At 39.1% G+C, this 27,981-nt stretch overlaps 1 protein-coding gene across 4 annotated transcripts in view; it reads right to left on the bottom strand.

Annotated features, from left to right (window-relative positions):
* Window positions 1-27,981, bottom strand: part of LOC309507902 (transcription initiation factor TFIID subunit 4) — a 109,910-nt gene that overhangs the window by 26,611 nt on the left and 55,318 nt on the right. For all 4 annotated transcript variants that reach the window (XM_082182336.1, XM_082182337.1, XM_082182338.1 and 1 more), the window contains one exon: window positions 11,218-11,340. In XM_082182336.1, coding sequence (XP_082038462.1) covers window positions 11,218-11,340 — 123 coding nt within the window. The remainder of the gene's footprint in view (window positions 1-11,217; window positions 11,341-27,981) is intronic.

Raw genomic sequence — 27,981 nt, 5'->3', positions numbered from 1 at the left:
TGTGAAACTCAAAAAAGACTCAACTAGAGAGATATTTTGGTAACACTTTACAATAAGGTTTCATTTGTTAACATTAATGTTTCAATTTTTATTTATTTTTATTAAATAACATTAACAAAGGTGAATAAATGCTGTAAAGATATATTGCTCATAGTTAGTTCATGTTAACAAATGAGACCTTATTGTAAAGTGTTACTGAATTTTCATGAACATCTCTTATCCTCCCAGTTGTATGCTTTTCCATCTTGGCATACTATACAAAATGGCAATATATTATTAAGTATAATGTAGCTGACCCATCCGAACTGGCGGTTCTCCAGGCGGGATACAGAGCATTATTGTCCCGAGCTTTCCGAAGGCCAGTCGCCCCAGCGCTCTACAGGACCATTGGGAAAACCGTGGCACTAAACGGCCTTTTCCTCTGTGATGTATAGTGCCTTCATCTCTTCTCTTCCTCAGCGATCCCTCTTGGGCTCCGGAAAATACACTGAAGGCGTTTTGCACGGATGTGAGGTGTTTTTAACAGAGCCGAACCCTCAGACCAACGACGCCGAGAAACAGAAACGGATGGGAAATCTTCTGCTTTGTGAACATGGATGAAAAATATGTACACAAAAACAGTGGAATATGTGACTCGGACGGAGAGTTTGGGAAGTTGAAAGACAGTAACGTCAGTGAATGATGTTTTTCATTTGGTATGATTATTCCTGAATATTGTTTATTTGATGCTGTTGGCTTCACATGGGTCGGGCGGGTGTGGTGCCGCTGACAGGAACAAACTCATGCGCTAAAAAATAATAAAAGAAAAACACATCCGAATGAAATGAGTCATGTAAGGAAGTCATGTGTGACCTGGTCTGACAGGCGTGCGTGTCGGCGCAGGTCAGTGTGTGTGTGTGTGTGTGTGTGTGTGTGTGTGTGTGTGTGGAAAACCAATGAACAGACGATACTTTATCGAGTCTCAGATCATTGACCTCAAACGGATCTCTCTGTGTGTATTAACATCTTCTTCTGGTTACTGGAATCACCATCTTATTGGACGATTATCTGTCGTCGCTGTGCGTGAAATTGTAATTGTACTGTTGTTTGCAAAAGCCTCACAAACATTTGCAGACAGATGAAAACAAACATGTCAAACGTGAATCACGAGGTGGGATCAGACACGCCATCTTTCAATGCGAATTCGTCTGGTTTTCATTTAGAAGGAAGCTATGCATATGTTCACTTTCTCTAAAAACAAGATTGCGAATGTCAAACTCGCATGTTCTGTCTGCTTTCTACAGTAATATGACGCGATATGTAAACTTATATTGCCTGGCCAAAAAAAGTCACAGTTTGGATTTAAATATTCAAATGCTTAAGAGTCAGTGATTGGATGATCATTGCAGTGATTATTATGTTTTTATATGTTTGGCAACAGTTCTTCTAACCCTAATTGATGGAGTGTGTAGCTTTTCATTTCTTAAACACCCATTTAGGAGGACAGATCGTGGCCATATTCCAGGAGGACAATGTCCAGATTCATCAGGCTCAGACTGTGAAAGAATGAAGAATCATTTTCACACATGATTGGCTCCTTTGAGTCCAGACCTTAAATTCATTGAAAGACTTTGGGATGTGCTGGAGGAGACTTTACAGAGTGCTGGACTCTTGCATTGACAATACAAGATCTTGACCAAAAACTGATGCACCTCCTCATGGAAATAACATCTTAACATTAATTTCCATCAAGAGATGCATCAGTTTTTGCCCTAGTAACCACACAGAATACCCTAGAAACACACTGGCAACGACCCAAACACCTAGCAACACCCAAGTAACCACCCAGAATACCATAGAAACACCCTGGCAATGACCCAAACACCTAGCAATGCCTTAGAAACCACAAAGAATACCCTAGAAACACGCTGGCAACGACCCAAACACCTAGCAATGCCCTAGTAACCACCTAGAATACCGTAAAAACACCCTGGCAATGACCCAAACACCTAGCAACACCCAAGTAACCACCCAGAATACCGTAGAAACACCATGGCAATGACCCAAACACCTAGCAACACCCAAGTAACCACCCAGAATACCATAGAAACACCCTGGCAACTATGCAAACACCTAGCAATGCCCTAGAAACCACACAAAATACCCTAGAAACACAATCGCAACGACCCAAACCCCTAGCAACACCCAAGTAACCACCCAGAATACCATAGAAACACCCTGGCAACTATGCAAACACCTAGCAATGCCCTAGAAACCACACAAAATACCCTAGAAACACACTGGCAACGACCCAAACACCTAGCAACACCCAGGTAACCACCCAGAATGCCGTAGAAACACCCTGGCAAAAACCCAAACACCTAGCAACACCCAAGTACCCATCCCAGAATACCATAGAAACACTCTTGACACACACATGATGCACCTCTTGATGGAAATAACATCACAACATGTATGTCCATCAAGAGGTGCATACATTTTTGGTCAATATCTTGAATTGACGATCATTTTTGGTTTCAACTGAAATGTGTTCAAAATAAATGTTCAGTAAAATGTGAAAAAGAACTCGGTAAAAAGCACAGCATATTGAATAAACGCAGGGGTCAAACACAGACTCTGTTTCTTGTCACCATGTCCCTCCACCAGCCCTTTTAGCTGGGCTACAAAATGAAACAGCTTGCCAAGTAGACGTCACACACACACACACACACACACACACACACACACACACACACACACACACACACAGAGAGAGAGAGAGAGAGAGAGAGAGAGAGAGAGAGAGACACAACACACCCGTGGCCTTCCTGTTTGTCTGGCTGAAAGATCTGCCCGCATTTACTCAGGCTGGGAAAGATGGGAGGAGAAGAAAAAGACAAGCGAAAGAAGGCGAGGATACAGAAAGGCTGGATGGAAGGAAAGGCTGCTCACTCCAAGTTGGGATTGATTTACTTCATTAACCAAGATTACAAGTTTAACTTACAAACCAGAGGTCAAAAATTCTCATTAACAAGAGGACCGTGGAGAACCGCGGGGCTTGGAGACCATTCTTATTACTGACTACACATTTCAATCTGTCTTTGATGTTCATGTCTGCTTTTCTCTCTTTCTACCATCCAATTTTTTGGCAGGGAGGTTGATTTTAATTGTAGCTATAGAACAAGAGCAGAGTTTGCCTGTAAGCCTGCCTGCACATCTGTAGTGAGAGCATTTTTAGTGATACTGGGCGCAGTCCATTGCCTCGGGCGCATTTTAATGGTTCCACCCCCCTTTCATTCCCGGCTCGGATTGTTTTCCACGTGATTCCTGTTAATTTAGCTGGAGGAAAGGGCATCAGTTTTCCTTGTGCTTTTCCCCTCTCTTACTCTCTCTCTCTCTTTTGCTCTCGGTCTTTCCCTACTTCTACCTTATTCTGATCTACAACCCTAAAAGCAAAAAGGTGACACATTTAAATGAAAAAGGCGACTCAATATTCCCTGTTTTGCTCTTTTTCTGTCTGCCTCCACAGCCATTCATTTCAATACACAGCAATAATTAGTGGTGTTTGCTAAGTCGAGTATGACTACTACTATTACTCATATGAGAGCACTTTCAAATCACTTCACAAACATCATTAGTGTTGTGTTGGTGCCTCATGAATGAATGAATGCTTCCTCAAATAATTTGTGTTGATGAGGTGAGGTGAGGTGTGCTGTTATTTTACTCAGTGATCAGATGCGCCATTTTTACCTGCTGGACAACCACTTGACAACCACCTAAACACCTTAATAAAAACCTAGCAACACCCAAGTAACCACAATGAATACCATAGAAACACCATGGCAACTATGCAAACACCTAGCAATGCCCTAGTAACCAAGCCAGAATACCCTAAAACAACTTGGCAACCACCCAAACATCTAGCAAAGCCCAAGTGACCACTCTAGAAACACCCTGGCAACTATACAAACACCTAACAATGCCCTAGTAAACACCCAGAATACCCTAGAAACACCCTGGCAACCACCCAAACACATAACAACACCCAAGTAACCATCCAGAATACAAAAAGAAACACCCTGGCAACTATGCAAACACCTACTGTAGCAATTCCCTAGTAAACACCCAGAATACCCTAAAAAACACTATGGCAACCACACAAATATCTAGCGAATACCCTAGAAACACCCTTGCAAGCACCCAAACACCTATCACTGCCCTAGTAACCAACCAGAATTTCAAAGAAACACCCTGGCAACCACCTAAAAACATAGCAACACCCAAGTAACCACCCAGAATACCATAGAAACACCCTGGCAACTATGCAAACACCTATCAATGCCCTAGTAACCACCCAGAATACCATAGAAACACCCTGGAAACCACCGAACACCTAGCAACACCCAAGTAACCACCCAGAATACCATAGAAACACCCTAGCAACTATGCAAACACCTATCAATGCCCTAGAAACCACCCAGAATACCCTAGAAACACCCTGGCAATTACCCAAACACCTAACAATGCCCTAGAAACTACCCAGAATACACTAGAAACACCCTGGCAATTACCCAAACACCTAGCAACACAATAGAAACCACCCAGAATACTCAAGAAACACCCTGGCACCCACCCAATAATGAAGCAATGCCCAATCAACTACCCAGAATACCCTAGAAACACCTTAGAAAACACAGAATTCCCTAGGATAGCCCTGGTAACAACCCAAACACCCTAGCATAATGACAGTGAGTTTTGCACCGTAAGCAACACTTACATTTTCTTGAGAAAATATAAAAACTAGTTGGTTTTACTCTCATCTACTGAACGACATTCAGAAATCCCTCCAGACGACTAGTGATGCAGTGAGTCTGAAAGCTTGTGTGATATCATTGATGGTGTGAAAGCAAATAGCATTGACACTAACACACATTAAGCTGTAATCAACTACAAAACCTTACACAGATCCATTTTGGAGTTACAAAGCAGGTCAAAGTGAAACACATGTTTCATTTCGTCAAGGAAATTACATCACCTGCATGTCATATTGTTGGTGGCTCATTTCCTGCACCTGTGAATTTAACCTCACACACTCACTCACACACAAACTCACACACAAACTCACACACAAACTCACACACACACACACACACACACACACACACACACACACACACACACACACACACACACACACACACACACACACACACACACACACACACACACACACACACACACACTCACTCACTCACACACACACACACACACACACACACACACTCACTCACTCACTCACACACACACACACTCACTCACTCACTCACTCCTTTTTTTTGTTCCGTCCCACACAGCATCTTTGTGCTGAACTTCAAAAGCTTGTGTGTCGCCGAGAGCAAAAGGAAAGAGTTTGTTACTGTGGCTCCTGCCTGAACAATGACCCCGAGCGAGGGCCAGTTAGGGGCCCCTGTCTCGCTCTCTCTAATCTATCCCTCGGAGCACTGTAAGGCCTCTTTGTTTGCTCTCTCCGGCTCAGGATGAAGACAGACTTTACGCTCAACATGGACTATCAGGTTCAGCCCTACGGCGATCTGAGGCCTGGCCAGACGAGAGGAGAAGAGGAGAAGAGGAGGGGTGAAGGAGGAGGAAGAAACACACACAGCCGCCCCGCCACCAGCGGTACCTGATTTCAGTCACACACACTCTCTGACGGGCCGTTTCAGGGTAACCCACAGGACAGAAACATCACAAATAAGATCTCTGTAAAGGAGCACTTCACCCAAAAGTGAAGAAATCCTCACGTCGATTACCTAAAAGGAGAAGTTATGAGGAATGTTACAGCGAACATACAGTGACGAGGGGCTGATCATCAAGCTGTCATAAAAGACCCCATAATCTCAACAATGTGCTCAGATTTCTAGTCTAATCAAAAGTCAAAAATCTCAGCATGAACTCTAACATTTCTCATCAAATTCTCCCAAGAACAAATGCACTTTATAATAAGGTTCATTAATTAACATAGTTAACTACCTTAGTTAACATGAACTAAGAATTAACAATATTTCTTCAGCATTTATTAATCTTAGTTAATTTTAATTTCAACATTTACTAATACGTTATTAAAATCAAAAGTTGTATTTGTTAACATTAATTAATGCACTGTGAACTAACATGAACACACAATGAACAGCTGGATTTGTATTAACTAATATTAACAAAGATTTGTTAATATTAACAAATAATAATATTTTTAATTCATTTTTTGTTTTCATAAAAATTTTAGTTCAAGTTTTAGTAATTTTTTTGTGTGCTTTTGTCATTTTTATTAGTTTTCATTTGATAAGATATCTATATATAGTTTAATATTTTTTATATATATTTTTACATGTAATTTTATTTTATTTCAGTTAAAATGTATTTGAATGTTTTTTGTGGTTATAGTTTTAGTAACTATAATAACGCTGCTTTAAACCCCATCTCTCTCATTACTCCGGCTCAGTTTGTCGGGTGTTTCCGGACACTGGGAAGCTTTTGTTTGGGATTAACGCTGCAGAACAGAGACCGGATACTGCGACAATCAGAAGACCTGGAGTGAAGCGGTTCAGCTCACCCTGAGCTCGAGCCCGAGGCACATTCACGCACAGATGAAATCTCTGCCGAAGCCCAGAGTGAAACTCGGAGAAGCCGTAGCCCGCAGCCACTCCGTGACCCCCTTAGAAAAGTCACATTCACTTTGCTCTGGAGAAAGCAGAGAAAACGCCCCAGGGCGGCACGCCGAAATGAGGGGAGGTGAAAATAAAGTGAAAATAAGTTAAGATTCTTCCCTCCATCTATCCTGCACTTCTCTTCTCTTCGTCCGTGATCATGAGAGGTGGTCAGATGGGCGGCATTGCTATGGAGAAACCCTACAGTTAAACAGAAACCAGCCGAGATCAAGACCAAAACCATCATGGTACTGGTTTCAGATGGTGATTAGATATGTACTACGGCACTGAATCATTATTATATATTCATAATGCCCTTTAGCTGCGACTATATACATTACCATTCAAAATAAATTAAATAAATTAAAACTTTTATTCACCAAGAATGCCTTAAAGTGACAGTAAAGACATTTATAATGTTGCAAAAGATTTGTATTTTAAATAAAATATTTCTATTCAACAAAGAATCCGAAAAAGAAAAAAAAAGGAATCACGGTTTCCACAAAAATATGAAGCAGCAAATCATCATATTATACTGATTTCTGAAGGATCATGTGACACTGAAGACTGGAGTAATGATGCTGAAAATTCAGCTTTGATCACTGGAATAAATTACATTTTACTGTATATTTACATAGAAAACAGCCATTTTAAATTGTAATAATATTTTTTTTAAAATCCTGTTTTTCCTGTATTTTTGATCAAATAAATGCCTTGGTCTTTTTTCAAAACTATTAAAAAATCGTACCACCCTCAAACTTTTGAACGGTAGTGTGCATAAATATATCATGAATTTAGAGTATATCCTGATAAATGTATTAATGCTGCTTCCCAAGTATGTTTATAGACAAAAATACAGATTTTTAGTGTTGTTTTTTTTGTTAGTTTTTTTCAGTGTATTATCAATTGGCGGAACCAGCGATTATTAGATGTGCCATATTAAAAATAAAGAGGTTAGCACTTACGGAATCAATAATTCTGGGCTTCATATCAGCAATTATTCGATCAGTTTGCAGAGATCTGTTTTTAATTTGACATTAAACAGTGTTTTTCTGTGGCTATATAGCCAAATTAAGGCGACTTTAATGCGATAAAACAACTAAAGGAGTGTGAATACGACTCATAAGCGCTGTATCTGTGTGTGTACATACACATTTCATGGTTCTTCTTGACATCAGAGCACTTACAATAAAGTGAAAGAGGTCAGGATGGTGTTCATGGAGCCGAAGTAACGCGTTTATTTAGTTAGCCCTGCTTTCACTGCAGGATCTTCTGTCCTCAGCAAACACACACACACACACACACACACATACGCCAGTGAGAGGGTTTTTAAAAACACCAGCTGACATTCACAAAGTGTTTTTTTCCGGTTTATCGTATTCAAACATTAGTCGAAATCCTTGAGGGAATATGAACAGGCCTTCTGACGGCAAGAGCAAAGCTAAACATTCACCAGATGCAGTTAAACCCAATGACTTCATGTACAACACCATGTCGAGGAAATATAATAGTGCGCTCGGCGTAATCCTGCGTAATGCAGAGCAGAGCTGGTAGCCATATGTGGAGCGGCACTGCGATCTGCATCCAGACGACAGCGTAACACACTCACGAGGACGGGCGAGCTGTGTGTCCCAGTTAATGCGCTGGATGGGAATCTGGAGAAATGTTTATTTTTGACCAATGCTCGCTCACGATGCAACAAGTGAACATTAAACCCTGCAGCGAGACCCGAGAGCACAAACACTGCATCATGATCAGCATAAGATCCACTAAAGGCTGGTCGATACAGCGGGGGGAAATATGTCTGGAGTTTTTATAATATTTTTGTAGTTTGTCTTGTTTTCCAGTAGACGTATCCAAACATTATTAAATCAGGATACAGTTACTTGAGTAGAATTTTTTTATTAAATATTAAGCCTTGTTTACTGAAAAATGTATAAAAATGAAGTGAGTTTTTGCATAAATCAAGAAAAAAAAATCTGCCAATGAGGTCAGAAAAATAAACATGTTTTGCCTTTGAATTTTTATGTATTATTTTTATTTTTTTAGAAAACAAGACTTAACATCTTCTGTAATTGTGCTTCTCCAGTTGATTTAATAATGTTTAGATATTTGTACTGGAAAACAAGACACAAATACTGAGTGAGAAAATTATTTGCAAGGTTTCTGACACTATTCAATATATATTGATATTTACGCATTTGCTTAGAAATAGCTGAATTTTTTTTTTTTTTTCTCAATCTGAGATTATTTCAACCAAGCTATTATAGCCAACAAGATTCAAAATGATTAAAGGGATAGTTCACTTTGAAATTCATTTTTGGTATGTTTTAGCTTACCTCAAGGGCATCCAAGATGTAGGTGTCTTTTTTTCCGCAGTAGTTTCAATTTTGATGTTTTTAGGTCAAACCGTTCTTGTCTGTCAGTCATATAATGCAGGTCTATGGTCACTGTCTCAAAGAGCATGCACAGAGTCCAAATTAAAACAATTCCCCGTCGTCCAAATTAAACAATTCCCCATCGTAAGTACACATTGATGGCCTAAGACACGAAACGAGCGGTTTGTGTGAGAAAACGAACAGTATTTATATAGTTTTTACCTCTTATACACAGACATGTCGAAGTGATCTGATCTGACGTGTGCGCAGACTGGTGCATAGATATATACACTAGATGTCGCCTTAAAGACATTCGTTCCAATGAACTGCCGTAGACAAGGTGACATCTAGTGTGTATATATCTATGCACCAGTCTGCGCACACGTCAGATCAGATCACTCGGACATGTCTGTGTATAAGAGGTAAAAACTATATAAATACTGTTCGTTTTCTCACACAAACCGCTCGTTTCGTGTCTTAGGCCATCAATGTGTACTTACGATGGGGAATTGTTTAATTTGGACGACGGGGAATTGTTTTAATTTGGACTCTGTGCTTGTGTTTTGAGACAGTGACCATAGACCTGCATTATATGACTGACAGACAAGAACGGTTTGACCTAAAAATATCAAAATTGAAACTACTGCGGAAAAAAAGACACCTACATCTTGGATGCCCTTGAGGTAAGCTAAAACATACCAAAAATGAATTTCAAAGTGAACTATCCCTTTAATGTGAGAATTCAAATTCTGTAAAAAATCGAGTTAAAAATTATTTCACACACTGTATTTTGGAAAACAAACTGTTTTGAGGCAAACGAATCATTGAAGAGTTTTGAATCAACTCAGTTTAAATTGATTCACTCAAATGAATCGAACCTCTCAAATCGCAAAACAAGTTAAATGACAGAACTAGTCTAATGATACAGTCTTTAAAAAGTCAAATAAAATTTCATTAGAATCATTGATAGATTGTTTGAATCAATCATCAAACAACGTTGCTTCATTTTATATTGACAGCAAAATCCTGAATATATTTAGCCTGGAAATCCAGACCTAAATCTGAAAGATTAATGGTCTGGCGTCGACTAATGAAACTCGACCAGCTCGAGGGGCGGCACCAAGCATGCATTTGAAAATCTCACTGCACGCAATTGGATAACACTACGACCAATCACAACAAGTTATCGCTTAGCTACCAGCGGAGCTAACTGGTAGATTAGACTCTTGCCATATCCGGTCGGCAGAACAGCAAAAACGCCCTTCTTGCAAAGGAACGATTCGAGCGGCGTCTTCTGTTCCTCTTTTAGATAAAGAGCCAAGTCTAACTCGTTCATTGTAGCGGCCAAAGCCATTTCAAACAACTGCTGTTCATCCAGAGCCATCCTGCAATGTTTACTAATGACTTCGACGTCACAGCGCTGTCGTCATCTCGCCTCTGGCCCGCCTATATCAGATAACCCGATGTGATTGGTGCAGCTCGGATACAAGGGCATATTTAATGAGCTTCATTACTCGACACCAGAGTAACTCGCTGAGCAGATTCACCTTGTGCTCTCGCGAGAACTCTGGATTTCCAGGGTAGAATATATTGTCAATATCTCAAATATGGACCAGCCTTAACGCTTTTAGGCAAAAATTTCCGGCTTTCCGTGTTTTCACTGTTATACTGTAGGGGGCGCTGTTACACACCTACTGAAAGAGTAGAGAATCTCCGGATCAAAACACAGGAGAAGAAGAAGCAGAAACAAGCGATATCATGTAATCAGATGCATGTGTAAAATAACGCGATCATTAACATTAAACCGCATATAAATCAAATCTGCCGAATGTTACAGAATGAAATGTCGATCCAGGACGAGTGACAGGACTGAAGCTTTGAGGATGTTTGTCTTTGACAAAAACATGATTTTCTCAGCTTTTTGTTCAAAATGTTGCTTTTTTTATGAAACTTTCCCACATTCAAGTTCTGATTAAAAAAAGAATGCATGAAGCTAGAATAAAACAGTTTTTTGTTTAAAAGCAGAGGCTCTGTCCTTTCCTATTACATGTTCAGATATTCATACAACAAAATATTCTGGGGGCTAACTGAATATTCTTAGTGCTAACTGAATAATGGCATTTCAGCCGGTATCTGAGGTGTGGAGCGGCTGGTACCTCGACGCCCGTGTTCGCGGCTCCTGGCGAGTCCACTTTGCGTTTCTTCCGAGGGCCGATGGCGGCGAGCGCCGTTAGATTAGCGTCTCGTTGTCTCATCTGGGCGAGTTCCTGCTGCTGCATCTGGAAACAGAAACATCATCATATTACACATGTGTAGCGACACAAGGATGACATCTGGACATGAATCCTGGTAAAGAAACTACTGACAGGAAAACAATCCAGCAGGAAATCCACAGGAAAGTGACATCGTGCTAATGGACAAAGTGCTAGGTGCTAATTCTAGGAAAGGGAAAAGATTCACCGAGCTTGTGTTTCTACAACCAAACAATAAAACCGTATCATATATTGTCGTTCTTGGGCTGAAATCACTGTATTTCAGGAAGTGACATCACTGTCTGCAAAGCACTAATCACCGACATCAAACCAACATCAAACCAACCCATCCGTCAGCCTCTTCTCCCTCAAAGCCTCTAATGGCAGTTAGTGTGTGTTAGCATTAGTGTGTGTTAGCATTAGTGTGTGTGTTAGTATTAGTGTGTGTTAGTATTAGTGTGTGTTAGTATTAGTGTGTGTGGTATGGAAGCTTGTTTACACCATGGAATAAACAAATAAAAGTTAATTGCTAGATGTAAACTCATATTTCTCACTTTTTTCCTCACAATTGAACTTACGGAGCCCCACATGTGACATGTGGTCAATATACAGTACATATATACAGAGGCCATGAAATCTCTCACTGCTCTTGGCTGAATAACTTTTGTAACTTTAATAAGGATCAACTAATAAGGATGTTTAATTTACAGTGAAGACTATGCAGTGTTATTTTACATTTGGTTACTTTATTAAATTTCTGTACCTGAAAACTACAGCAAGACCTTTCAAAGTATTTGTTTTCTTGTTAAATCGTGGCTATTTTGTACTAATTGTTTTCCTTAGTTTTATATATATATAAAAAAAATTCCCGCATGTCATACATCTCTTAATTTTGTCCCTTTTTTTCTGGGAATCCTGAGATTATATCTTGCAATTATTCATATTTTTCTGCCACGGAATGGACCCTTTCCACGGACGTGATGATGTGTTCACTTTGGAAATATTTTCATTTTCATTATATTACCGTGGCACTAAATGACAAATCACGAATGAACGAGGGTGACTCTAAAACTCCGGCTGAGGGAGAGACATCTTTCTCTCTCCTGACTGCTGTACACAATCTTTTGAATTTTTTTTCCTTTTTTGGAAAGTCCTGGAAACACTATCGCAGATTTTAGCTTTTGCTTTTAAAGCAAACGCAAACACAAAAATTATATTTGCTGCCATCTCCCATTGACCGCTATAGAAGCTATGACAACTTCCTCTTCTGAGAACCCCGGAAATGTAAAAAAATAAAAAAATAAAAATTAATTGTGACTTTTTAATCACACAATTCAGACTTTTTTATACCTTGAGAATTCATATCTTGTAATTGCGAGGTAACATCACAGAATTCTATAAATAGAATTGCGAGGAAAAGGTCAGAGTTGTGAGATAAAGTCACAATTACCTTTTTATGGCAGAAATAAGCTTCCATTAAGGTGTGAATATAAATGTGTGAGTGTGTGTGTGTGTGTGTGAGTGTGAGTGAGTGTGTGTGTGTGTGTGAGTGAGTGAGTGTGCGTGTGTGTGCGTGCATGCATGTGTGTGTGTGTGTGTGTGTGCGTGAGTGAGTGAGTGTGTGTGAGTGTGTGTGTGTGCGTGAGTGAGTGTGTGTGAGTGTGTGTGCGTGAGTGAGTGAGTGAGTGAGTGTGTGTGTGAGTGAGTGAGTGTGTGTGAGTGTGTGTGCGTGAGTGAGTGAGTGTGAGTGTGTGTGTGTGAGTGTGTGTGTGTGTGTGTGTGCGTGCGTGAGTGAGTGAGTGAGTGTGTGTGTGTGTGTGTGCATGCATGTGTGTGTGTGTGCGTGAGTGAGTGTGAGTGTGTGTGTGTGTGTGTGCGTGAGTGAGTGAGTGTGTGTGTGAGTGTGTGTGCGTGCATGCATGTGTGTGTGTGTGTGTGTGTGTGTGTGTGTGTGAGTGAGTGTGTGAGTGAGTGAGTGTGTGCGTGCATGCATGCGTGTGTGTGTGTCAGCTCACACGCTCTGATGTGATTTTTCACTTTGTGAAGTGTAAGAGGGCCCAGTGGCGCCTCAGGTAATGTCACGGTTTCCTGCGGGGCAGCCTCGCTCACAGAAGCCTTTCTGAGGACGTGTTAGAGCCCGAGGCCTCACACACACACACACACACACACACACAGCCACATATGGCCTCACACACACGGCCGTCACAGTCTGTCTGCAGTGAGGGAGTGAACCGCCCTGTGCCCGCTGGTGTTGAGAGAGAAAGAGAGAGAGACTGTGTGTTTGTTGCTAAACTGAATGAGGGCAATCAATGCAATCTTTCATGCAGTCAGTTCTGTGTGTGTGTGTGTGTGTGTGTGTGTGTGTTAAGATCAGAGAGAACCATGTTGTTGCCCACAAAATGGCGTGTTATAAAGATTGCTTTGGTTTTCAACAGCCAGTCCAAATTGTGTGTGTAGCCGGAGAGTCTGGAGTGTCAGATGTCTGTTAGGATGATGTCCGTCACATGAGGAAACACACAGCAAAGTGAAGACGACAAACCTTGCAACACACGGAAAAACTGATTTCTTATCAGGATAAACAACTCCAATTGCTCTCCATTCCTTTTCATTGTTGTCTAGAATATGCATTTGAGATATTAAAGAAACAGTTGGACGAAAAAGAAAATTCTTGTGTCATTTAAAACTCTTATTATGACACAAAAGCAGATGTTTGGCAGAATGATCATCATACAGTGCGAGTGGAGGAGGATCAGGGGCCGATGAGCTTAAACGCCAATAAGGGGCCCTAATATATCATTCTATATCAATATATCAATATATCAAAACAATAAAGAAATATAAATATATCAATAGTACTATTGTACTGTAAAATAAATAATAGTTATGTAAATAATGAATATTATTATTTAAAAAAAATATTTGATCAAATTATGAAAAATTAAATAAAAAATAAATATGACTATAGTAATAATACTATTGTACTATAAAATTAAAATGTTTATTTATAAATAATAATAATTATTACATTATCAAATTAAACACACCAATAAAGAAATATAACTATATCAATAGTACTATTGTAGTGTCAAATAAATGGAGATGTTAATAATAATTAAAATAGTTATTAATATTATTTAAATATTATATTTTAAATAATACAAATAAACAGACCAATAAAGAAATAATACTGTACTTTAAAATAAATATTTTGAATACTACTACTACTACTATTACTAATAATAATAATAATAATAAATATTTACCTTTTCTTTTCTTTTATTAAATTATAAAAAAATAAAAACTACAGTATATTACTATTACAATATTACTATAGTAATAATACTATTGTACTAGAAAATAACAGTTATTATAATTAATAATAATAATAATATAATAATAGTAACAACAATTAGTAGTAGTATTACTATTTTATTCAATTAAATATATTTTTTATTTATATTACAAATACATAATATTACATAATAGTACATAATATTTTATTTAATTATATAATATATAATATAATATAATATAAATATTTAATATTATTTTTATTTGATCAAATTGTAGAAAAACAATAAATAAATGTATTGTTAATATATAATATATTACTATAGTAATTATACTATTGTACTATAAAATTTAAATCTAGTATTTAATAATAATGTTTGGGTTACACTTTATTTTAAGGTGTCATTGTTACAGTGTAATGATATATTTAAGTACTGAGTAATATTAAGCAACTACATGTACTTACTATAGGGTTAGGGTAGGATTAGGATTTGGTTGAGGGTTAGTTGCATGTAATTATGCATAATTTACTGTTTTTACTATGGTAAGTGCATGTAACATGTAACAAGGACACTGTAAAATAAATGCGCATCCCCAGCATGAACATGATCGTTTTTGTGGTCACCGTTCACTATCATGCCAGGTAACTGTTGATTTTAGTGTGAACTGCTCCTGCAAACGCTCAGAGAGATGATCACTCTCTGCATCCCATAATCCTCTGCAGGACCACTATCACACATCATCTCCCCACTGACCCCTGAGATAATCCCATCCCACTCCCGGATTGGATTGGATGGGATGGGACCGGAGCGCCGGCATGTCTGCACAGTTGCTCCTCACGCCTGCAGCTCCTGCCCGAGTCTCAGATTGATGGCGCTGTGATAAACGCGGGTCCCAGTGTGCCATCTGTGTGCCAGCTCTCGCGCCGGCGCCATTACACACCAATCAGACACACCAGACCACAGTTATTACAGGGCACACATTTACAGAAATATTCATATCAATTATTTTGGCTAACTGCTAATATATTCTCAGCGCTGCTTCAAAAATAAATGTTTCATATTTTGGCTGATTGTAGAAACGGTAATTGAAACTTACAGAAGTTTTGCATGTCGTAATTACGCTCATCACACAAGAATAATTAACCGAGACGCCGACACACAATATTCACTGCAAGAGCACAAAAAAGATGATCTTATAACCTAAAGTTACTTATTTCATCTTGTGTAACCTTTCACCAGAGAAACAGCATTAATCACAGCATCCTGAAAGAGGATCCATCTCTATCTATCTATCTATCCATCCATCCATCCATCCATCCATCCATCCATCTATCTATCCATCTATCTATCCATCCATCCATATATCTATCCATCTATCTATCTATCGATCTATCCATCCATCCATATATCTATCTATCTATCTATCTATCTATCTATCTATCGATCCATCTATCGATCCATCCATCCATCCATATATCTATCCATCTATCTATCTATCGATCTATCCATCCATCCATCCATCCATCTATCCATCATCCATCCATCCATCTATATATCTATCTATCTGTCTATCCATCCATCCATCATCCATCCATCTATATATCTATCTATCTATCTATCTATCTATCGATCTATCCATCCATCCATCCATCCATCCATCCATCTATCCATCATCCATCCATCCATCTATATATCTATCGATCTGTCTATCCATCCATCCATCATCCATCCATCTATATATCTATCAATCTATCTATCCATCCATCCATCCATCCATCCATATATCTATCCATCATCCATCCATCCATCTATATATCTATCGATCTGTCTATCCATCCATCCATCATCCATCCATCTATATATCTATCAATCTATCTATCCATCCATCCATCTATCTATCCATCATCCATCCATCCATCTATATATCTATCGATCTGTCTATCCATCCATCCATCTATATATCTATCAATCTATATATCTATCAATCTATCTATCCATCCATCCATCCATCCATCCATATATCTATCCATCTGTCTATCCATCCATCCATCCATCCATCCATCCATCCATCTATAAATCCATCCATCCATCCATCCATCTGTCTATCTATCTATCGAGCTATCTATCCATCCATCCATCCATCCATCTGTCTATCCATCCATCCATCCATCCATCCATCCGTCTATCCATCTATCCATCCATCTGTCTATCCATCCATCCATCTGTCTATCCATCCATCCATCCATCCATCCATCCGTCTATCCATCTATCCATCCATCCATCCATCTGTCTATCCATCCATCCATCTGTCTATCCATCTATCCATCCATCCATCTGTCTATCCATCAATCCATCGGTCTATCCATCTATCCATCCATCCATCTGTCTATCCATCCGTCTATCCATCCATCTATATATCTATCTATCTATCTATCCGTCCGTCCGTCCGTCCGTCCGTCCGTCCGTCCGTCCGTCCATGCATCCATCTATCTATCTATCTATCTATCTATCTATCTATCTATCTATCTATCTATCTATCTATCTATCTATCTATCTATCTATCTATCTATCTATCTATCTATCTATCTATCTATCTATCTATCTATCCATCTACCAATCCTTCTATCTATCTATCCATCTATCTATAGACTTATTAGTCTTTCATCCTGAATCACAGTCACACAAACACAATCTCACAGTAGTTTGTACGTATTTTACGAGTTGGCTAATTCGTTTATGTTTTAGGGGCGGAGTTAGAGGAGGTCCTTCCTGATGACGGTTCGTGAAAATCAGCCATCTGGTAAAATAGGTCCGAACTGCGGTGAAATCGGGTGGGTCACACAGATCCAGATCTCCAGCTCAAGTGTGTGTTTCACTTCTCATGAAGCACAAGCGGGAGAAGAAGCTCAGCTTGTCATGATGGCCAAACCTACCCGTCTCTATCAGCCCTGCTGAACCTTCTGTTCCCCCACAGGCCCTCACACACACACACACACACACACACACACACACACACTCGTGCAGACAGATGTCTGTGCCGGAGCGGAACAGGAGGATCGGGCTGGTTTGAGGAGTCTTTCACTGGGCAACAGTGAGGTTCAGTAACACTGAAGTCTGGAACATAAAGGACCAGCAGGGGTCGAATCTGCCCCTCGTCCTCCTGCCCCGGGACACTGAACCGCTCCTCTCAGGGAACTAGCCTTCACATTTTGCCTGAATAAAAAAAATTGTAAAAAAAAAATCTACAAATATAGCAACAAATATTCACAAAAAAATAATTTATCATAAAATATATAATAATTTTTTTTTACCTAAAGACAACATAAAATGTAATTAACCACAATACAACATAATTCTAAGAGAAACAAAATATTCTGTGGAAAATAATGTAGGGCAGGCCTTCATTTTATTAACAATTTGATTGGATCGCCAAATTTAGAATAGAAAATATCATTGCATTATTGCATTATCCCCAACCATGCAGCATTGGTGACATCAGCAGAACAGAGAAGTCGCTTAAAAGCAGAGAACAATACATTTTCATGATTAATCGTACTAAGAAAGTCCATTTTGAATTTACTTTGACTTTAAATATCAATACTTAACATGAGATATTTTCTAGTCTAATTTAGCAAACATTGGGAGCAATTCCTGAGCAGTTAATGAGCAGTCCGAGTTAGAGCCAGCATTATCCATTATCAGTTCACAGAAACGTGTAAATCATTGATCTCTCTGACATGACCTCAGGGTCACACCGGGCTCGACACGCTGACCTTGAAACACACTGAACATCAAAACATATTCATACACCGAAGCAGCCCAGAACCAAAACTGAAGTTTGTTCTGTTCGGAGAGAAAGACCTGCAGTTCCAGCCAAACCCCAATTACACAAACCCCTCGGGCGTCCCCAGGGGTCGCGCTCATTATGAGGTCACTTCCTGTTCCTCGAGACTCAACAGAACCACAGACATGTGTGCGCCGTTTGACTTTGGCTAGAATCCATCTTTAATTATTGCTGGCGTTATTAACTTAACAGTGAAAACAAAAAAAAAGTGAAAAAAGCACAAATACTGTATTAAGAAATCCACACAAATATTAACCTATTAAATAATAAATAAATTAAAATAATAATTTAAAATAATAATAATAATAATAATAAAAAAACATTAAATTAATATTTAATAAAAAAAAAACCCACAAATATAGTAAGAAATCCACAAATATTAACCTATTAAATAATAAATAAATTAAAATAATAAATTAAAATAATAATAATAAAAAAAAACATTGAATTAATATTTGATAATAATAAAAAACACAAATATAGTAAGAAATCCACAAATATTAACCTATTAAATAATAAATAAATTAAAATAATAAATTAAAATAATAATAATAATAAAAAACATTGAATTAATATTTGATAATAATAAAAAACACAAATATAGTAAGACATCCACAAAAACTAACCTATTAAATAATAAATAAATTAAAATAATAAATTAAAATAATAATAATAAAAAACATTGAATTAATATTTAATAATAATAAAAAACACAAATATAGAAAGAAATCCACGCATATTAACCTTTTAAATAATAAATAAATTTAAATAATCATTTAAAATAATAATAATAATAATAAAAAAACATTAAATTAATATTTAATAATAATAATAAAAATATAGTAAGAAATCCACAAATATTAATCTATTAAATAATAAATAAATTTAAATAATAAATTAAAATAATAATAATTAAAAAAAACATTGAATTAATATTTGATAATAATAAAAAACACAAATATAGTAAGAAATCCACAAATATTAACCTATTAAATAATAAATAAATTAAAATAATAAATTAAAATAATAATAATAAAAAAACATTGAATTAATATTTAATAATAATAAAAAAACACAAATATAGAAAGACATCCACGCATATTAACCCAAATAAATTATAATAATAATAAAAAAAGATAATAAAATAATTAAAAAACATTAAAATAATATGTAATTAAAATTAATTATTAAAAATGTAACCCAAAGGCAACCTAAAATGTAATTAACAACACATTTAACTTCTGTAATTCGAGAGCACAATGTGTGGAGGAGTTCACGGGATTATTTGAAGGGGAATTTCGGAATAAGCAAGAGGAGATCATTAAAAATCCTGCTTATCCAAGTAGAAAATTTCCATCTTTTGTGTCACCACTGCTTGGGCAAGCAGTCTTCCTCCTCTCAACCTCTCGCTCTTTCTTCCTTCTCCGACGTCACCTTCTATTGATCAGGTGTAATTTGCATCGGTGGCAGATGAACAGAGTCGTGTGCGGATGATTTATTCATTTTGGAATCAAAAAGCAAGAGGATCTTCAGAGAAGGAGAGACTGCGGGCGTTGAAGAGGAGCCCTCTCGTTCTCTGGATCCCTCGTTCTCCCCCTCGGAGCCCCGGGGCCCATGGTGTGCAAGTCCTTCTAATTAACAAGGTGAATCACGCTGCCGCTCTCTAATTAGCCAACACCACAATCTAATGGAAACATGCGGCACACTCAGAAACTCTCTCCAACCAACCAAACCATCGCTCTATCTCTCAGGTCTTTCCCACAAACGCTGGAGGGCGAGAGGGGGGGAATGTGCTTGTTCGTCAAGCCGAGGGGGGTCAAGGGTCAGAGGTCACACCGGAGCTGCACGTCACCTCAGAATGGTCACTAATCAGATTTAAAGGCAGGAAAATTTAAATAAAATCTGTTGAATAAAAATTTTAACTCCATTTATCAACATTTTCATTTAGGATAAAAAAAAGAGTTGGCAATAATTCTTTTAGAATAGCTAAATCATTTTACACATATTATTCTCGAAAAATGAGCAGAAGGAATTTCTGTATAAATTGTTTGTAAAATCATTCTTATTAAATTGTTAATCAGACGGGTAGAAATAATCTGTTAAGTAAAAAATACCGTTCAAAAGTTTGGGGTCAATACGATATATATATATATTTTTAAAAGAAATTAATACTTTTCTTCAGAAAGGATGCATTAAATTGATCAAAAGTGACAGTAAAGACATTTATAATAATGCAAAATATATATTTTTTTTAATTAAATGCTGTTCTCTTGAACTTTCTACTCAAAGAATCCTGAAAAAAATTAATCACGGTTTGCACAAAAATATGAAGCAGCACAACAGTTTTCAACACTGATAATAATCATAAATGTTTCTTGAGAATCAAATCATCATATTAGAATGATTTCTGAAGGATCATGTGACACTGAAGACTGGAGTAATGATGATGAAAATTCAGCTTTGATCACAGGAATAAATTACACTTTACTATACATTCACATAGAAAACAATTATTTTATATTGTAATAATATTTCATAATTTTTTTCTGTATTTTTGATTAAATAAATGCAGCGTTGATGAGCAGAATAGACTTTTCAAAAACATTTAAGACCCCAAACTTTTGAACAATAGTGTATAAAATATAATATATGAGAAATGGACATCTGTCAAACTGCATTAATAGAGCAGTAGTAGTTATTAAAAGTTAATCTGATTGTGATTCTCTTTATTGGTTATTCTCTGAAGATCACCTGAACTGGACTGAGAGGTCACTGTTGTTGCTCTTACACACAGCCGGGACGGGTTGCCGAATGGCTAGTCTGGACTCTGCTTTTCTAACACTGACCGTTTCATCTTTCAGTTCATTGTGTCACATTCGCCTTCTCTTTCGTTTTGTTGTTCAGGCCCATCAGTTCATCCCCAAAAGAGTAGCTCTTCATGCCCGATTCCCCTGCTGCTAACATCCCAAGGAGATCCACGTACAAAGAGAAAGACCTCCTACAGGCGGCCACACACACACACACACACACACACACACACACACACACACACTCGGGCCTTTCACTGTTCAGATTCCTCGCCATCTCGCTCACAGGCACAAATCTCGCTTTGTGTTGTTCTTTCTCTCATTACGGCACTTTGTAATAATATTCACAAACACACAGGAACACCAAAGGTATTTTTAAAGCTTGCTTTTCTTCTCCGCTTCTCCCCCCCTACCATCCCCATTCCTTCTTTCTCACATCTGAAATTTGACTTCAGGAATTTTAGGGATGAAACAAGCAACCACAAAAAGGAAAATAAAAACAGATTGAGGACAGACGTTTCAGCGGCTGCGTTACATCTCTCGTCTTGTAAAAGGGCTTTGCTGTGAAACTTTTTACCTTGAAAATCTGAATTTTTGTTGAGATTAAGATCAAATGTTTCTCAAATGTTTCTCCTAGACAGCGATGAGATTGAGAGCAAACCAAGGAGACGTTTGCCAATGATGCTTTTCATCTTGGAAAAAAATACCTCAAACGTGCTTCCATAAAGCTCCTCAGCAACGTCTCAATCTGTGCTCAGATCTGCTAATATATCAATGCAAATTAAAATATCTCTTATCAAACTCCCCGAAGAACAAATGATCTGAGCTTCTACAAACATTACATTTAATTTCTGGTTTCTCTCATTTTTATGTCTCCTTAAAAAAAACGAGGAGAAACATCTCACATTTAACCTGAAGCATACTGGGAAACTTGAAGCACTCACACTTTCCTCTGGGTTGAACCACACAGTTTGTGACCCAATTAATTATTAAAAGAATAAGAATGAATTGATGAAATGCTTTTTTGCATAGTATTTTGTTGTGTTTTTAATGTGTTGTCAAGTCTGACCTGTAGATATGCCTCAATGATCAATTGATTTAGCCAACACCAGTAACTAAAAACAGACTTTGAGTCATTCAAAACATGTTTCACAGACAGATAAACTTCTTCAAATAGCTTTCTGTATCAGAACGAATACAATTCCCTCTATGATGGAAATATTACATCATATTTTGAGGTCTTGGCAAAATCAATGCACACAAAACTCTGTCTTTCCTCCTGCATAGTCACATTTTCCGAAGGATAGTTTGCTCTACAGAAGGAACTCAAAGCGTTCAGGCATTATGGGATGTTTGGATCGGGCTTCTACCCACAACACTGAACGCAAGAACGCAAAAGACAGAAATAAAGACGGAGGGAAAAGAGTGGAATGGGAAAGAATCTGCAATCGCCCGAGGAGGGAAAATATTTGGGGAAAGTTATTCGAACAAAAAGCCAAGAGATTCCCAAAGGACAGATCCAAGTTTCACGTGAGGGATCTCAGCTTCACGAGGATGTGAAAACCGTACAAGAAAGAGAGGAAGTAAGACACACAGAGGGGAGAGAGGACAAACGGTCTTCATTTAGGTCAGGAATGAAGTGAAATACAGGGAATAATGTATGAATGCCTCATAATATCTTCATGAAGGAGTGCAAATTTATAAGTTGAGACTTTGTTTCATATCAAAAGTAACCTTGTCTGTGTGTGTTGTCAGTGTCCTCTCTGCTCCGTGATGTATGTTTCACTGCGTGAGAACACGGTGTGTGAGAACGGCATGGCTTGTCGGACATAGCAATAGTAACTAAAGGGTCAATTACTCTTTGTATTTTTTTCAAAATATCTTCTATTGAGGTCTGCAGAAGTAATCAAGCGTAGCGTTAGTTCTGGCAGGTCACGTTAGCCAAGCTCGCATCAGTGACTCTCAGCTGATCCACATCTACCTATAGGAATACGACGCCTATCACTGTATCGTGAAGCAGACACACACCGGGAAACAGACACACACCGGGAAGCAGACACACACCGGGAAGCAGACACACACCGGGAAGCAGACACACACCCACACCGGGAAGCAGACACACACCCACACCGGGAAGCAGACTAAAAACACATCTCTTTGGCCTAGCATACACATAACACATTATAGACTTCTATAATTCAATGTTAGGCTGCATAGATTAGGCCAACCGGAACCGGGAACACTTCCCATAAATCCTGATGTACCTGTTACATCATGAGAAGAATGGCGTCTACGCTAATATTAGTCTCTCTGTTTATCCCAAGGTTTACCGTAGTCCGCTGGATCCAGGCCGTATCCAGATCTGATGAAGGACCTGCGCCTGAACACACACACACACACACACACACACACACACACACACACACACTCCAGATCTGATGAAGGACCTGCGCCTGAACACACACACACACACACACACTCCAGATCTGATGAAGGACCTGCGCTGCCCTGGACACACACACACACACACACACACACACACACACACACACACACACACTCCAGATCTGATGAAGGACCTGCGCCTGGACATACTCTCACACACACACACACACACTCCAGATCTGATGAAGGACCTGCGCCTGAACATGACGACGACGCAGTCCTGAAGTGTCACTAGTCTCTCTCCTGTGAAGGCCTCCTTCCCCTCCCTTTACCTCTGTACAGATAAAGCGTTGGCGGGATAATTACGGTTCGCGTGGCTACGTGGAAGCGCTAAAAATTCTATATTATACATTTTAAGGCCAGACAAGTAGTTTATTGAGGGTTGATTTGTAGGGAAGGACCACACGTCTGCGCACATATATATTCAAACACGCACACCTTTAGACTGAACTCGTAATACGCATGTGCACGCCATCTGCGTTCCCACAGGTTCACGTTTTTAAAGTTTGCCCAGAGAGAACTTATAGTTTTCTGTCAGAACGGTGTCGTGTTAGCGGCCCTTAAGTTAATAACTAATGATCGTTGCGACGAAGTGAATCAATCAAACTAACTTTATCTGGACAATAACTTTATTAAAGAACCGCTATAAAGCCAAAACAATCTCTGTTACCATAAATTATACGTGTATCTCTGTAAAGCTGCTTTGAAACAATCTACATTGTTAAAAGCGCTATATAAATGAAGGTGACTTGACTGTATACATATATAAGCTCCTTCAGTATTATCAACAGCTATCGCGTTTCTCAGGAGCGAATACCCTCCTCCCTCCCCAGCTCCTCCTGTCCAGTCAGGATTTGGCATTGTGATTCCCTCTGAATCAGACTAAATTCTTGAAATATGTTGTACATTAAAACATTGAATTAATGATATCTGCAATACATTCTGCTGCTCTCCAGCTCTTAATCATGCTAGGCTACATAAGCCGTGTTTCCATTACCCTTCAAATTGCGCAAATTGAAATTGCGAATTTAAAATACGCCCGATGGAAACACGTCAATTTCGCAAAACTCCCATTTATCGCAAAAAAGTTTTCCCGCTCGCATGAGGAGGTTTTTCAGCAATTCGAAAAAGAAATATTTCGCAAAACTGCAATGTAAACAGTTTTTGCGCATTTCCAGGTCACCTGACGTAGATGACGCGGTGAGTTTAGACAGAAGACGAGACCGAGTTCTTTATTAAATTCATATAAGACAAAAGAATTACAGGAATAATGGATTCTAAACCTCAAATAAATGCCACAATCAAGACCTCGAAGCAGATCTGCGGGAGAAACACCCAGAAACAATAATAATAATAATAATAATGGCCAGTGCAGTGGCTGGGATATAGTACATAAACCTATCAACGTCCGTTGCCATGGTTTTTGGAATGATTTAACTAATCGCGAGAGGGAAAAAATAAGTTTTAGTCGTATAATATCGGTTAATGGAAACATCGTTATTTCGCAATCGTTTTTTGTCGACATTTCGAAAAAAATCGCAAAAGTTTTGCGCAAATCTGTAATGGAAACGCGCCTATGCGCAGGGAGTTCTTGTCCAGAACAGAACTATACCGCCAATCCTAACTGTACGCTAACTGCCAATCGTATTTGACGATAGTGGTCCTGACAGAAATACAGCTTTGCAATGAGTAAACCGTTTTTGTTTCGAACGATGTCTTTTAGTATAATATTAAACGGCCGGGTCGGATTGATCTCCGACTGTGTTCTCCGTCCGCTCTCAGTCTTCATCAGCAGAATAAACTCTGCACTGGGAGCGAGCGTTTACCAGCGGCCTCTGTTACTCTGTCCTTGTCTGTGACACGCCGGCCGCCGGGTGCGTTGACCAGAGGCTGTTGTGGTAAAACACAACGCTTTACCCAGGTGGTCAGCAGTGGTCACTCGCCGTCCTCTCCTGTTCAGATGATGAATCTGTGTCCGTGTGACCTGACACAGTGATGTATCTGCCAGGGCTTCTCTCGCTCGCTCTCTTTTATGTATTTGTGGCTTCTTTCACTTTATTTTGCCTTCTTCTTCTCTCTATTTGTCATGTGTCCCCTCACAATCTCTCCACTTTTCTCTGCAGATTCGTTTTATCTGCGGCGAGGCGCTGCTTATTAGGGTGGGCGGCCCTGTTCCTGTTTGCTGTCTCTCTCTTTTTTTTTTTTTGGGCATTGATTTTCACCGAGGGCGCTTTAAAATATCCATCTGACCTTTGGGCATCGCTGAGGACTGTGGAAATAGGTTCCCGAACACACTCGCTCGATGACATTACGGGGAGTCGGATGTTTGTGAAGGGCTGAAATAAGACCGAATGGATAGAAACAGACAACAATCTCTCCATCAGACGCACACGCTTGTAGAGGAAGACGCTCGCTTAACAGCGTCTCCCGAAGGAAAGGAAATCACCAGTCGATATCTCAACTGCGAGCAAATAGAAAACACTCAAGAGAAACATCTGACAGATTGGCTTTACTTTCAGGAGAGTCTCAAACTGTGCTCAGGTTTGCCAACATGCCAAAGGTCAGAGATCTCGATATGAACCCGAACATTTCTCATCAAATGATAGAACTATACAATGGTCCACATTCATGCTATACTCTTACTGGATACTCTTACCTAACCCTAACCCTGTCAGTTTTCATTTAACTAAATGAACTTTAGGAGCATCTAAGACAAAGTTCATGCATGAAACATAATGCTGATATAAACATATTGAGAACTTCATTTAGACTCATGAGCAGTAAAATAATAACCTAATATAAAGGGATGGATGGATGATCCATGGAGTCTGTCTAGGAGAAATTACTGAGATATTAGATTATATTTTGTTGTGTTGCCCATGGCTTTATATTGTTCAAGGAATAGTTATAGTTTGACAAAAATGAAAATTGCTTCATCAATTACTCACCCCAAACCTGTAAAAAAAATGTCTACGGAACACAAAAGGAGTGTGAATAACAGAAGATGTAATTTTCTGCAACTATATTCTCCCTTTAAACTACTTTGGTGCGCAAATCTTATCAAGAAATTAAATTTAATTTGGTGTTACGGGAACGACTAGAAGTGACACTCACAAAGATGCGGAAAGAGACTACACACACACACACACACCCACACACACACACACACACCAAGTGTAATGTACTGTGTGTGTGTGTTCTGGTGTGGTTATGAGTAATAAACCTCTCTCTCGCCGTTCTACCTGTCACAGAGAGTGAAGGCAGTGCGGATCAACCTCATTATCCTGATGAAAATTTGGGCAGATGTGCGAAACCTCCACGACACACGCAAACAGCAGCTCTGTCGCCCGCAGCCAATCAGATGAAGACCAGAGGAAGAACCGCACTGAGAAACAACCACGACCATTACACCCAGAGAGAGAGAGAGAGAGAGAGAGAGAGAGAGAGAGAGAGAGAGAGAGAGAGAGAGAGAGAGAGATAGAGAGAGCGAGAGCGAGAGAGAGAGAGAGAGAGAGAGAGAAGAGAGAGAGAGAGAGAGAGAGATAGAGAGAGCGAGAGCGAGAGAGAGAGAGAGAGAGAGAGAGAGAGAGAGAGAGAGAGAGGAGAGAGCGAGAGAGAGAGAGAGAGAGAGAGAGAGAAAGAGAGAAACACTGTTTCTGGTGGAATAGCAAATAAAAGAGAGATTTCAGCCTTTTTAAAATTCTGATTGAAAACAAGTTGGGAGTTTTTGACGACACATGCAGAGCAAGTGTGTGTGTGTGTGTGTGTGTGTGTGTGTGTGTGTGTGTGTGTGTGTGCGTGCCTGTGCATGTGGGTGTGTGTAAGTGAGTGTGAGTGAGTGAGTGAGTGAGTGAGTGAGTGAGTGAGTGAGTGAGTGAGTGAGTGAGTGAGTGTGTATGTGTGTGTTTGTGCGAGTGCATGTGAGTGTGTGTGCGTGTGTGTGTGCGTGTACGTGTACGTGTGAGTGAGTGAGTGTGTGAGTGTGTGTGTGAGTGAGTGTGTGTGTGTGTGTGTGTGTGTACGTGTGTGTGTGAGTGTGTGAGAGAGTGTGAGTGTGTGTGTATGTGTGTGTGTGCGCGTGTGAGTGAGTGAGTGTGCATGTGCGTGCGTGTGTGTGTGTGTGAGAGTGTGTGTGAGTGAGTGAGTGAGTGAGTGTGTGAGTGTGTGTGAGCTGTAGTAGTCGTTCTGTGGGTTGTAAAGTTAATCTGCAGTATTGCGATGATGAGCTGCCTGCCACTTAACAGGGCGGAGATCCACTTTGATCACACGGCCTCGGGCG

Source organism: Leuciscus leuciscus (genome assembly GCF_965113295.1).
Source record: "Leuciscus leuciscus genome assembly, chromosome: 10".
NCBI classification, from domain to species: domain Eukaryota; kingdom Metazoa; phylum Chordata; class Actinopteri; order Cypriniformes; family Leuciscidae; genus Leuciscus; species Leuciscus leuciscus.
Note: the sequence above shows the minus strand (reverse complement) of the source record. Positions and strands in the feature narration are given on the sequence as shown.